Below are 12,699 nucleotides of genomic sequence, written 5' to 3' on the forward strand. Positions count from 1 at the left end.
TTTCATAAACTGGAAAAAGTTAGGCTTAATTATGTTAATAGCACATATTGCTTTGGACTGAGGATCAATATGGTGTGTCTTACTATGTTTAAATGGTTGCTTTCTTGTCTTTTATTCTGCACGTTTGTAGCTCTACCTATTTAATCTGGAGGGGGTCTGTGCTTTTATACTTAGAGAGATGGGTCTTCAACAAAGATTTAAAACATTCAACAGTGGGGGGCAATCGTAAATGGAGGGGCAAGCCATTCCAGAGCTTGGGGGCTGCTGCTGCAAAGGCCTGGTCATTCTGGTAAGCTGAGTTTTAGGCACATCCATGAGCAGCTGGTTTGTTGACTTGGGTTGTGATAATAAAGAATATCGGCCAAGTAGGATGGTGCCAATCCTTTTAGGGCCTTGTATGTTAACAGTGCAATTTTAAAATCAATCCTGTGACAAACTGGGAGCCAGCGGAGAGCATGCAGCAAAGTTGTGATGTGCTCCCTCTTTTTTCTGCCAGCCCTGTTTGTGTGTTTATTTATTGGTTGCTAACTAATAACCAATACATCTAACATCTGTTGTCCTAAGAAATTATTGTTTTTTTAATGTGAAAATCCATAAAGAACGTTTTAAGATCTCAATATGGTTTATATTTTCCTCCAAGGCTGGTAAAGTCTGCAGCAATGCAATCATAAAAGATGCTACACATATGCCATGTTAGCATCCTAAAGCTGATACTTAGCAGGCAGACTCATCATGTGTACCCAAAGTGCTGCAGTATACAGACATTTACATAAGCATTGCTCAAAATGAACACAATTAATTGGCCTTTAAATTAAATTCATGAACACATTAGCCTGATCAGAGACACAAAACACGATCAGAGTCACGAATCTGCGTCCTGTCACGAAGACAGATGCAGACACAGCTTTGACACTATGCTAGAAACATAACACAATACTCTTTCACATCACAACATCCACATTTTGCATTTTCATGCCTCATTTAATTCATTCACCTTGGTGTTATGATCACGTTAAGAGGCTGCGTAGCAATATTTCAGGACAGAAAGCAGCATACGTCGAATAAACTGTCAGATGCAGACAGTCAAAAACACCTCAGGGACATGACGCGACCATTAAATCTCTCAAATATTTCGGTTGCAGCAACATGTCAGTAGTAGTCAGACATTAGAGGGCAGATTAGCTGTGCAGTGATCCCTGACATGCTAACGCTAACGGTAAACTACACCTGCAATGTCGTTAGTTCCGGGTTAGCATCACGGCTAACAGAACCAAAACACAATATTAAAATGATAAATACATACCAAAAATAAAGGTCCTACTTGGACATTTCCTTCTGGTGCAAAGTTTAAAAACGAAAGTTCGCCTCTGTGGCAAACACAATCCGAAATGATCCTCTTTTTCGGCTTAATTTTAGCTGATTATGCCACTGAGAAACCGATCCGTTCGGTCAGCTGATCAGGAGACCAGTGAGGGCTGTTTCCGGGCAAAATAAAAGCACGAACTGTCACTTGTGAGGGCTGTTTCCGGTCAAAATAAAAGCAGGAACCGCCACCAAAACATACAGGAAATAACAAACTAATCAATATAGAGGTACCAAATTATTCAAAATGTATATTGAGACAGCAAATTGTAAATAAACCTTAACGAGCGAATTTTTTTTTCCATCCAAATATTGTATTTATTAACAAGAAAAACAAAAAAAGAACCCTAAATAAAACGACTGAGGAGAACAGATAAGGGCTCGATAAAAGGTAACAAGTTGCTTCATATAGGGTGGGTTTGTAGTTTGTAATTTTCAGAGCCTTTGAAGCATGAGTGCTCTTTTAAATTGGCACATTCTTCCTGTTTGGCATTAGCATTCAAACTTCAAAATGAAAGGTAGGTCGAAAAAGTTATTTTTTTATATTTCAACTCTTCAGGAGTGAAAATTATTTTTTATTTGTAAACAATACAGGAAAATATCTAACTAATCAACTAAGAGGGATCATATCATGTAAAATGTATAAGAAGACAGCAAACTGTAATTATGGCTGAATGACCAAACAATCTTTTTCTTCCCAATCATGTTGTTTTTTTTATTTAAATGAAAGAAAATAACAAAACTGTATTTTCAAAGAACGCAATATAATTAGAAATAATATTAATATTATTATTATTATTATTATTATTATTATTATTATTATTATTATTATTAATAATAATAATAATAATAATAATAATAATAATAATAATAAAGAAGAAAACATTAAAAGGATTAGAGCTCTGCTCCCCACTTTACTTAATCAACTGAGGGTAAAACGATAAACAATTAAAGGTTCAATAGAAGTTATTAAGTAATTTAATATAGCTCGTGTTAGTAGTATAGACTGTATAAATTGTTTGTAGTTTGTGATTTTAAGAGCCCTTGAAACATGACGGCTCTTTTAAAATTGGCTAATGTTTCCTGTTTGGCCGGTTTGGCCTTAGCATTCAAACTTCAAAATAAAAGGTAGGTCGGAAAGTTCCTTTTTTATATTTCAACTCTACACGATTTTTTGGATCTATCTTGTTTTCTATCAATTGAATTAGATTTAGTCCTACTTTTGAGTCACTATTGGACGTGTCTTGCCTCTTAGTTCATTTTTTCGAATAACATACATTTTATTTTCATGTCAGTGTTGTTTTATTTTCATAGGCAGTAACCGGATATGACGTTTCTGTTGTTGCTAGCTTGCCGAGCTTGACGATGAACGGCCGCCAGTCTGCACGTGTACCGAGGATTCATTGACAGTTGTGGATAATTTCATCGCTTTAAACGTATTTTTTTGGACTATTCTTTTCATTTGACGTGTATTTTGTGTATTTTGACTTGCTGAGTGCATGTCATGGTAATAAGAAGAGATAATAGTGTTTATTTATGCTAGTCAACAACGTGCGCAGGCAGGCTAACGCTAGCTGAGAACAACATGTTCAGACTTGTTCTCTGCCACGCTGCGAGAGTGGAGGGACAACGACATACACCGCTTTGGAAACACTGGCCGCTCCTTTAAATTAACACAGGACGTGTAAAAATGGATTACCAGTTTCCAAAGCAGCTTTTTCCTTCGTTTTATAACTGCGGACCGCCGGACTCGGTCCTTCCACCCCGCGCAGGAAACTGGGGCTGCTATGAGCGAGTCATGGCTCAGGTGGGTCAGCTGTTAATCAATGCTGTTCTACACATTTTTCTAAATCTGATTTATTGCAACTAATATACAGAAGTTAACATGTATTGAGTCATAAGATGTCTTGTGTATTATTTAATGTATGTTTGATATTATCTGCTGCTTTTTACATACTTTGTTTTGTCATTATGGGTGCATTATTTTTAATTAAATATTTAATATAAGTTTGACATTATCTGCAGCTTTCTACTTTGTTTTGTCGGTATTGGTGCATTATTTTTAAGCAGCAGTACGTTCAGGGTCATACCTGTGCAAAGGATTGTCAAAGCATAGTTTTTTTATAGTTATTTATTCAATTATGTATGTTCTTCATTTCTTTTTTCACGCTTTATCTGCTTCAACACAACTATTTACCGTAATATGGGACCAAATATGCAGATCTGACCTAAAAAATGTTGTTGGCACTGAGTTTTGGTAATTTCATGCTGTTAAAGCAAAACTAAATGTATCATGTCTTGCATGTCAGAGATAACCTGCTAAAAAGTGAAATTTTGAAATATGAGGACACAATTATGTTGAACATTATTTATAATCTATTGTACGTAGTTCACTCTGCTTACAATGACCATCTGTGTAATATTTATCTGATCTAGAAACGTGGTAATGATGAGTTTTGATTATTTCTGCAGCATAATATATCATGCATGGAAAGACAAAACTGCCTAGTAGACAAAATGTAAAATGCAGTGTCAGAAATAAAGGACATTTCGTAAAATGTTTGTCCACACCATTTTTGTTTTGCAGGAATGGACTGCAAGAGGAAGTAAATTCCTCAGATGTTGTTCCTTTTTTAAAGAAAAAGACAGCTCAAAGTTGTCCAAGTGATGTGATTAACTAATTCAAGTTGTTTACAAGTCATCAAATGAGAAATGTGAGATCAGAGGTGCGTTTTATCTGTGGGGGGATGTTATTGTTTTTAACCTCATGCTTCTCATTGTTGGTTTCAGGACGGCTCTGGTCCTCTCTCCAGCCGGACATTTGCATCCCGACGCCAGGTCAGAGGGGCGACGTGGCATCACAAGGAACCAGTACCTATTCCCCTCCTGTCCCCCAGAAGCTGTGAGTCCCTCCCTCCTCAGCTGCAGTATTTTTGTTATTTTACCAAATTATTAAGTAGAAAAATTCAGCGGGTTCATGCGCCATTAAAATATCCTTCCTTCTTTTGTGCATTTTTTTAAATTTAATTATTTTTTCAATATTTCTGAACATCTCTTCCAGCTGTCCCGTGGCCTGTGACGCCCCCAGATTCGCTTGACTTCAGAGAACATGTGAGTACACGGGGCCGATGTGATGATTTCAAGTTTGAGTCAATTAATTTTGTGTCTCTCGACGTAGTTCAAGCGTCTTGAGATAACATTGTTGTGAATTGGTGATGTATTAATAAAAAAGTTCTGGATTATAATGACTTTTTTTCTTTTTCTTTAGATGAAGAACTTCTTCATAGATCACTGCCAGGATGCCTTCAGCTCCATGGGCAACATTCTGGGTGAAAACTTAGATTTAAAAGGCCGATCAAAAGAGGTGAGTTTACAAGATAACACTTTTTTAAAATGCTGTTTACATGTACAGGTTAACATTTTAAAGGTGTGTGTGTGGCCTCTTGGAGCTTTATGATTTTTGTAGTAAATTAATTGTTGTTTTCATGTCAAAAGAGTGTTTCTGTGTTTGTTGTTTTACAGAGATATCAGCAAAACTTGATAAACATGTGGAACCTCTTCGATTTAAGGGATTCTAAAATGTGAGTGGGCCTAACTGATCTGTGCCAAAGTGAGTTTGAGTGGACAGAGATTAAAGTGGCATAATTAAAGGCTTTAAATCAGTGAGTGTTTTTTTTTTTTAAATTTAAAACATGTTTCATCTTCTTGCAGACATCAGACGTCGTATAAAGCCACTGCTCTGGACCGGTACAGCGTCCTGCTCTCCGACGCAGTTCACTCTGTCCCTCCTGAGCTGCTGGGGGCTCTGCTGCACGAGGAGCTGACGGAGCAGAGGGACCGCCTGCTGTTCTCTGAGGGAGCCACAGGGGGCGCTTTAGCCTTCGTTCCTTTCTCACAGAGCTCCCAGTGCGGCTGCCTCGTGTATCCTGGGAATCAGGGACGGGACTGCCTCAGTATCCTAAAGAGCAAACTTCAAACTGAAGGGGAATCAAAGTGTTTTCTAACCTGTGCTGTTTTTTTCACATATTTGGGGTCTTAATGGTGAAAAGGTAGATACAGTTCTGGTATTCCTCCTGTAGATGTCTTCATCCTGCAGCTCTGAGTTCAGTTAGGATGGCTGCAAATTTGTGGGGGGGGGTTTCAGATTTAAGACACCTTCTAGTTTCAAACTAGAAGGTGTGTTCAAACGGCGTTAGACGTGTGGGACATTACTGTGTTTTCCCTGCCTTGTGTTTCTGCTGGTTCTGGTTCTTAACGCAGTACCTCAGACTTCCACCAAGTGGAGCTTCAGCATCACAGAGGAGGTTCTTCATGTGTGGATTCCGGCAGCAGCGAGCCATTCAGATTCCAGCTGAAAGGCCCTGTGAGACAGATCAGCTCTGCTTCTGTGCTCAACCAAAGTACGAGACGGTGTCCACATCTGCAGGATTCTGTCTGTTGTGATGTTTTAGAGGCAAACTTCTCAATGCTTGTGTTTGTCTCCTGCAGGTTGTGTTGCTGTGCGATCGGACTATCTTTGTGGAGTTTGGGGTTTCAGTGAAACAAAAGAGCCTCATCTGCATCAAGTCATCAACACTACAGAGGTCGCAACTTGCATCAGCGTCAGGTGAGGGGTCGAATGTAAATGTTAAGATCGTGATTGTTTGACATTTTTCTAAATGAGGTAAAGGTGTTAAAGTAGCTGCTCTGCTACATGTCGTCAGTCCTCATGTTCTAGGAGAAGTGTTGGTGGCGAGTGAGAGTGGGAGAGTGAATCTGTGGACCGTCGGCAGAGGGTGAGGACTCATTTCCAAAGAGTATCTGTTTAACATCCCATCGTGAGTCAAGTTAAACTTCACGAATGTGTCCGCCCCGTCAGGATACAGACGGTCCGGGAGGAAGACAGCAACCTGTACTTTAACGCAAAGTCTTCATGGCGGTGGTGCGAGTTCTCAGCCCATCCGAGGGTGATGCTGTACGCAGACAGGACTGGCGTGGAGCTCACAGACATCAGGGTGAGATGAGAGTTATTTTTGTGTTTCAGTTTTGAGTCTGTCGCTTCAGTTTTTAACTTCTTCCCCCCCTCCTGTGTCCGTCCAGGTGAGTTTGGCCGTCTGTCACACCCTGTTTCGTATCAGCCACACATCAGAGTGTCGGCGTGGAGAGAGACTCATTCTGTCCAAGTATTTGGGAGAAGCTCACCCTTTCCATCACCTCGTCACCACTCAGGTACAAAACCACACTGCCTTTAATTTCTTCTCTTTGATGAATCACCCAGAAATATGTTTACCTTTGAGAACAGTTCTCAAAATTCACAAAGATACCAAATATATTTTAGGTTTGAGGGGTCTAACATAAACCTTAAATCAGGCAGAATATGTCCTCAGAGATGCTGCAGTACCTGCTTGTTACCACAAGATGTCAGGGTTCCATTCAGCTGACTTGTGTAAGGTTGTTTGTTTGCACAAGCTGTCATCTCTGGTGCATAATTATGCATCGCCTTCTCTGCCATTAATAGTGGAAATGTTCATGTCTGCTGATACCGATTATTCACTTATGAAGCTTTTATCTGCTGGTACTGATATCTATATTTTGATTGCACATTGATCATTTTTATTTTATCATGTTTTTGTAACCATGTAAGATTCTTTGAAGCCAATATCCTGCACAACTGACTACACCTTCTCCCTCTCTTTCTCAGTATTCAGCCTACATCATGGATGAGCGTTTCCCTGGCGTTCCCATGCTGAAGTGGGATCACATGATGCAGTCCCCGCCCATGTTTTGTCACGTTATTCCTGGCTCCTACTCCTCCTCTCTATCTGGATCATCAGCAGGTGGATCTGGAACCACTAAGGTTCTGTTGGGCTCCCAAAGCTCCCAGGAAATCACCCTGCTGCAGTACTCAGGTTGGTCAACAGGGGGCAGTGCATTTATTATGAACTTTGATTTAGTGGTAAACTTTTATGCAAAGTCTCCAGTATGTTTCTGTGACATGGGCTTATTTAGATCAGTTTAAAGACTTTAGGCATGTTTTTTTATTTTTAAAGAAAATAAATAAATAGATATATTAGGGACTAAAAAAACTAATACTAGCATTTCTTTATATTGTATACATTATAAAAGGCATACAATCCCCAGACATGTATGCAAAATGCCTTAAAATCCAAAATAAATGAATAGATTAATGAATGAAACAAAATAATAATAATAATAATAATAATAATAATAATAATTTAAACAGATAAAGAAAATGAACCATAATCTTGAAAATGAATACAAAATAACAGAAGAAAGCATAACAATAATATAATAATAATTGTAATAATAATAACAATAAATAAAATACACAAATAAGTTAGAAAAAGAAAAAAAGACGAAATAAATAAAAAGGTAAAAAATTCATGGACCTTTTTTTAACAATCCAATGTTTGTGTTTAGGAGGCAGAACAGATGCCTGCTCCAGTCAGGGTCCTCCTCAGGCTCTGCTCAGACCCAGAGACAGCCTGAAACACCTTCCAGTGCAGATCCCTCATCACCTTCAAACTGCAACCAACAGACTGTCCTCACCTGCAGCAGGTCAGTGATTCCATTGCCACTTCTCAGTCTCTGTAATCTGGGGTTTGCCATGTTCGATACTTAAACTACTTGAAACCTGCTCTGTAGAAATCATGTATAATGTGGCTGACCTTCTTTTGATGTCCTCTCAGGTCTGACTTGTATCCAGATGAAAGGCGACGGAGGAGAAGGTGGAGAAGAGTGCCTCTGTGTCTTACAGCTAACTGAGGCTGGAGATATCTTCTACCACATCATCGAGTCTGAGCTTCCAGCCACCGAGGATGAATCAATACCTGAAAAACCGCCTCAACAGAGTCTGAGAGAGACCCGACAGCCAAGAGAGCCTCACACAGATTCTCAGCTGGTATCAGAGACGTCGAGCGATGAGGATGTAATCGGACCGACTCAGGTTCCGACTGCACAGAGATCTGTAGCTGAAACACCAGAGAGGATGCAACTAGGAGGAAACACATCCTCTGACTCTGATGATTCAGCGAGAGGAGGGTGGAGGAGGAGGAGCAGGAACCTGAAGCGGTTGAACCTGCAGATCATCGTTAATGAAGATGAAGAGTCCAATCAAATGAGTGACTTGGATGCTGGTGCGAATGATGAAGAGGTGAGGGAAAGTGTTAATGAGGAGCCTCAAAGCCTGGAGGAAGTGGTGGACTCGAGAAGTTGTGATGTTGTTGGGACTCTGGTGAAGCTCAGTGACGACGCTCTGGACACATGGAGACACTGGCTCAAGGATCTAATGAAGAAGAGCCACAAAAAGAAGCCCCGCCCACGCTGCTTGCAGAACTTTGAAATCCAAATTAAAGGTGTACCCCAACCAGATGATGAAGAAGAGCACGTGCAGAACCTGAGACGAGATCTGAGAGCATGCATGTCCAAACGCTCGCTCCTCATCTCTGGCTCCATCACAGCTCCAGACGTGGAACCACTTCCTATCACGGTGGTCACAGAGGCATGGGAGGACCAGCTGAGCCAGCGCCTGACACTCTCCTGGCAGGGGGAGGAGGCGTGGCGGGCGTGGTGGGAGGACAGCTTGGGGCTGAACAGGGAGCAGAAAGTGGAGGCCCTGAGGAGGAAGAGGAGGAGGGAGAAACAGGCGAAGCGACGCCTGGAGCTGTCCGGGAGCTTCACCTCGTCCATCAGCTACCAATCCGAGCTCTCGGACTTCTCTGATTCTCTGGGTTGGAGTTCTGCAGCAAGTCAGGACGCATGGTCGGATGCAGAGAACATCGGAGAGGACTTTGAGGAGAGTGAGGCACCGAGAGCTGCTACCCCCTCTATAGCACAGACAGACAATCCTGCTCCTGCTCCTGCTGCTGCTCCCACTCCCACTCCTGTTCCCGTTCCCATTCCCGTTCCCGCTCCCGCTCCCGTCCCCAGTCCTGCTCCTGCTCCTGCTCCTGCTCCTGCTCCTGCTCCTGCTCCTGCTCCTGCTCCTGCTCCTGCTCCTGCTCCTGCTCCTGCTCCTGCAACACCTCAAAGTATCAAAGCCAGACCAGACGAGCAGCAAATCCCCAGCAGCTCCCGCACCTTCACCCTGCCTCAGACACCCAGACCGATCTCCACACCGGCCAGTCAGAGAAAGAACAAACGCTCACTAGAGGACGTCCTCAGCTCTCTGGTAAGAACGGAGTCTACAATGTAGCATTTTGGAGTTTTTAGTTTCTCTGGATTATCAAAGACGAGTTATCTCTGTTAGGAAGCATGTAAATATTGGTGTCCTTATAGGCTGAGTTATACTTCTGCGACTCCCCTACGCAGCAGGGGCTGACGCGGACATGAGCACCACATGCTTGTGCGTCGATGTGTCCGTGTCGCAGCAATTCTCTGCCAAAACGCTTGAGGGCAGTGTGTTCTCTCTGATAGCCGGTCGCCTGCTTCCGGCCCTGCTACGATCTCTGTTTACTTTTCCACAGCGATTCAGAGCGTGTTATGTTAATCTACGGCTGATGCATGTTACTGTTTATCATACAGATGATTACATGATTACATGAAGAATAGAGAGGAGGAGATGAAATACACGGCCGATGAGAGGGGATTCCAGAAGGGCTGTAAATGCAGGAAATACAATGCCGTCGAGCTTGCATTACACAACATAAAGGTGCAAATTGCATCAGGTTGTGAGTAGTTAAAGGCTTCAAATATGTAAAACCATCAATGCATGCTTTATAAATGTAGCAAAGGTCAGAAAACGCAGCCAGCCTCTGAAATGAACCGTGCCTCATGTCTCCATCTCGTCTCTCCTCTCTTCTCAGGGGGATCCCTTGCAGCATGACGGTTACTCCCAGGACAGCGTGGATCACCTGGCCGCTCCACCCGGGACGTCATCCTCTCAGCTCCGCACCTCACAGTCCTTCTCTCAGAGGAGCTTGGGGACAGACCTGTCCCAGGACTCCTTGGTGTGGTCTCTGTCTCAGTCCGTCTCTCAGAGCTCACAGGGGCGTCCTGGGCTGTCGCAGGCGTCACAACCAAAGAAGAAGAAGTCTCGGATGGGGTTTTGATTTGTCGATTTTGGAATATTTGCTTTGTTGAAAAGCTAGTTTGACTCCTGATGTCTTCAGCTGCGTTAGGATCTGTTTACTGGATATATGATGGTTTTATTCACCAACGTGCACGCTGGATTAAGATCTGGAGGTGGATCAGACTTCATGCTTAAGGTGGATCTATCAGGGCTTCATCTGGAGGCTGAAAAAGACGGACTGCAGACCAGTTTGGTAGGATTCAGTGGAATTTATTATCTCTGTTTTTGTTTGTAATGGTGATGTTTTGTGTGTGTGAGAGTGTGTGTGTGTGTCTGTGTGTGTGTGCACTGCAGGTGATCTTTGCCCATCTTCTGTTTAACACACATCTCTCTGACAGCTGTTTAAACACACCTGACTCTAAATGTTGACCTGAAATCAACCTGAAAGATAAAGTTATTAAACTTTGAAAATATAAAACTATAAGATAAACAGGGTTGTTTGTGAATTAAAGGAGACATTCCTTCAGTTCTTATTAAAACGTTGCTCTAAGCCGGGCTCAGACTACAGGACTCTTGATGATAGAGAACTGATGCAGGGTCCAGAATATGTGGGTCATAAGAGGGCTCTGCAGATCCCTCTTGAACAGCTTGATGAAATCAAACATGCTTGATATTTAGGAAGTGAAATCTACATAATAACTTTAGTACTTTCTAAGCAGATCATTAGTAAGAGCCACTGAGGGAGAGAGGAGACGGAGATGTGTGCATCTTTGAAATGCGAACCAAACGGTTCTAATTTAGCCGGTTTAAATCCCACCTCAGATGATTTTTCTTACTCAGGCTGGTCAAGTTTTTTTTCCCTCTTCAGTTTTACTACAACAGCTAAGTTTCTTCTTGTGTGAGTGAAGCAAAGCACCTTTAAAACCAGCAAGGACTAGGGGCCTGCACATTAAGAGAAAGATATGCAATGTTCAATGACATCATTCAGGATCTTGATGACATCAGTGTTTAAGTTTGAGTTCAAAATGGGGTTTCGATTCATCCAGTGTTGGAGTTTAAGAGTCATACCTCTCGCATTTACCTGCAGCTGTACGAGACGACTGTTTCACATAACATTAGATTCTGATTGATCCTGTCAGTGTGTCTGGATATTGAAATGATCAAGGAAGTTGCAGCGCAATGCGTCACATCTAAATATGCATCCTTCTTCTCTTAATGGGGAGACAGTTTCTGCTGCAGCGGGACGACTGTAGGAGTCTCAAAAGTCCAAACAAAATATCTTGGAGTGCTACCGTTAGCTTGCAGCCTGCTAACAGTCCAAGTAACTTCAGCATTATTCTTACTCATCATCATGGACAGATGATCTTGTCCCAGTCATGACCTCCTTCCTCAACAGTTCTTTTACAGATTGAACATGTTGCCCTTGAAAGCAAAACTCTTAATTCATGGCACATCTCAGGAACTGTTATGAACAAGCGAGGACCTAAACACACATGTACGAGTCAGCTCCCAAAACTGAATTAATTTAGAGTCTAATTAAAAAAAATAACAAAATCTTGAAACAGTCTCATTCAAGTTAGAGAACTCCATCTTCTGAGACTGAATGCAGTCAATGCTGGAGTCAGAGTCCAAATCTGTGACAGCAGTCCTCAAGTCTTTAACATATTATATATACACAATTCCTGTGTTTGGAACTCAATCTTTTATAAATCTAAATACCAATGGCCAACAGTGATCCTGAGCTTTGGTGTGAAAGCATGATCATGATGCTGCGAGGTCCACCGGACAGGTAGAATGTGCACATGCTAAATGAGAAAGCATGGACACTTGTTTGCATAAAATAACTTTCGTATTTGTTGCGTTAAAATTCAGATTTATGCAACATGTTTACAGATTATTTAGAAACTCCTGTAGTCTGAGCTCAAACATCCTGCTGTAGATGTTTCAGTTTTCAATCCTGTCTTCAGGTTTCATTTGAAATACGTCAGACTCTAAGGAAGAAGACGTGACGAGTTTCACAACCAATACGTCGATTTCATGAGATATTCTGAGGGATTTCTACATAATGGTGTGTGTGTGTGTGTGTGTGCGTGTGCGTGTGTGTGTGGCTGCTTCCCTTTTCCAGTTTCGTTTCTTAACCTCACTTGTTGGTGTCCTGACACATGAAGAAGACCTCGCTCATTGTTATTTTTATATGAAGCCTTTCTGCATCCTCTTTTCTAAACATAACTGATATTTAAATAAAATCAAACGCAAAGATGACCTCTGTGCTCTTTGAAATCTGTGAAGAAGCTTTCATCCATATTTGTTTCCAGACATGATGAAGG

General features: G+C 41.7%; 2 protein-coding genes across 3 annotated transcripts in view; one reads left to right on the plus strand and one right to left on the minus strand.

Annotated features, from left to right (window-relative positions):
- LOC117830956 (WD repeat-containing protein 7) overlaps positions 1 to 1,479 on the minus strand; it is a 105,617-nt gene extending 104,138 nt beyond the window's left edge. For both annotated transcript variants that reach the window (XM_034709331.1, XM_034709330.1), the window contains exon 1: positions 1,304 to 1,479. The gene's annotated coding sequence lies outside the window, so the exon portion shown is untranslated. The remainder of the gene's footprint in view (positions 1 to 1,303) is intronic.
- A 1,212-nt stretch (positions 1,480 to 2,691) lies between these two features.
- Positions 2,692 to 12,634, plus strand: taf1c (TATA-box binding protein associated factor, RNA polymerase I subunit C). The gene is made up of 15 exons (XM_034709355.1): positions 2,692 to 3,169; positions 4,153 to 4,264; positions 4,424 to 4,473; positions 4,631 to 4,726; positions 4,885 to 4,943; positions 5,074 to 5,315; positions 5,631 to 5,762; positions 5,851 to 5,968; positions 6,066 to 6,137; positions 6,221 to 6,356; positions 6,442 to 6,570; positions 7,043 to 7,250; positions 7,783 to 7,920; positions 8,052 to 9,532; positions 10,167 to 12,634. Exons 1-15 carry the CDS (start codon positions 3,053 to 3,055, stop codon positions 10,410 to 10,412), a joined length of 3,336 nt encoding a protein of 1,111 aa, XP_034565246.1. The 5' UTR covers positions 2,692 to 3,052; the 3' UTR covers positions 10,413 to 12,634.
- Positions 12,635 to 12,699: the final 65 nt, after the last annotated feature.

The sequence above is a fragment of the Notolabrus celidotus genome, chromosome 19, assembly GCF_009762535.1.
Source record: "Notolabrus celidotus isolate fNotCel1 chromosome 19, fNotCel1.pri, whole genome shotgun sequence".
NCBI lineage: Eukaryota > Metazoa > Chordata > Actinopteri > Labriformes > Labridae > Notolabrus > Notolabrus celidotus.

Excerpts from the sequence above, each read along its gene's own strand:
- taf1c (XM_034709355.1), top strand. The coding sequence starts at position 3,053 with ATGGATTACCAGTTTCCAAAGCAGCTTTTTCCTTCGTTTTATAACTGC. Across the intron at positions 3,170-4,152 it reads ATGAGCGAGTCATGGCTCAG|GACGGCTCTGGTCCTCTCTC; the intron begins GTGGGTCAGCTG and ends TGTTGGTTTCAG. Across the intron at positions 4,727-4,884 it reads TAAAAGGCCGATCAAAAGAG|AGATATCAGCAAAACTTGAT; the intron begins GTGAGTTTACAA and ends GTTGTTTTACAG.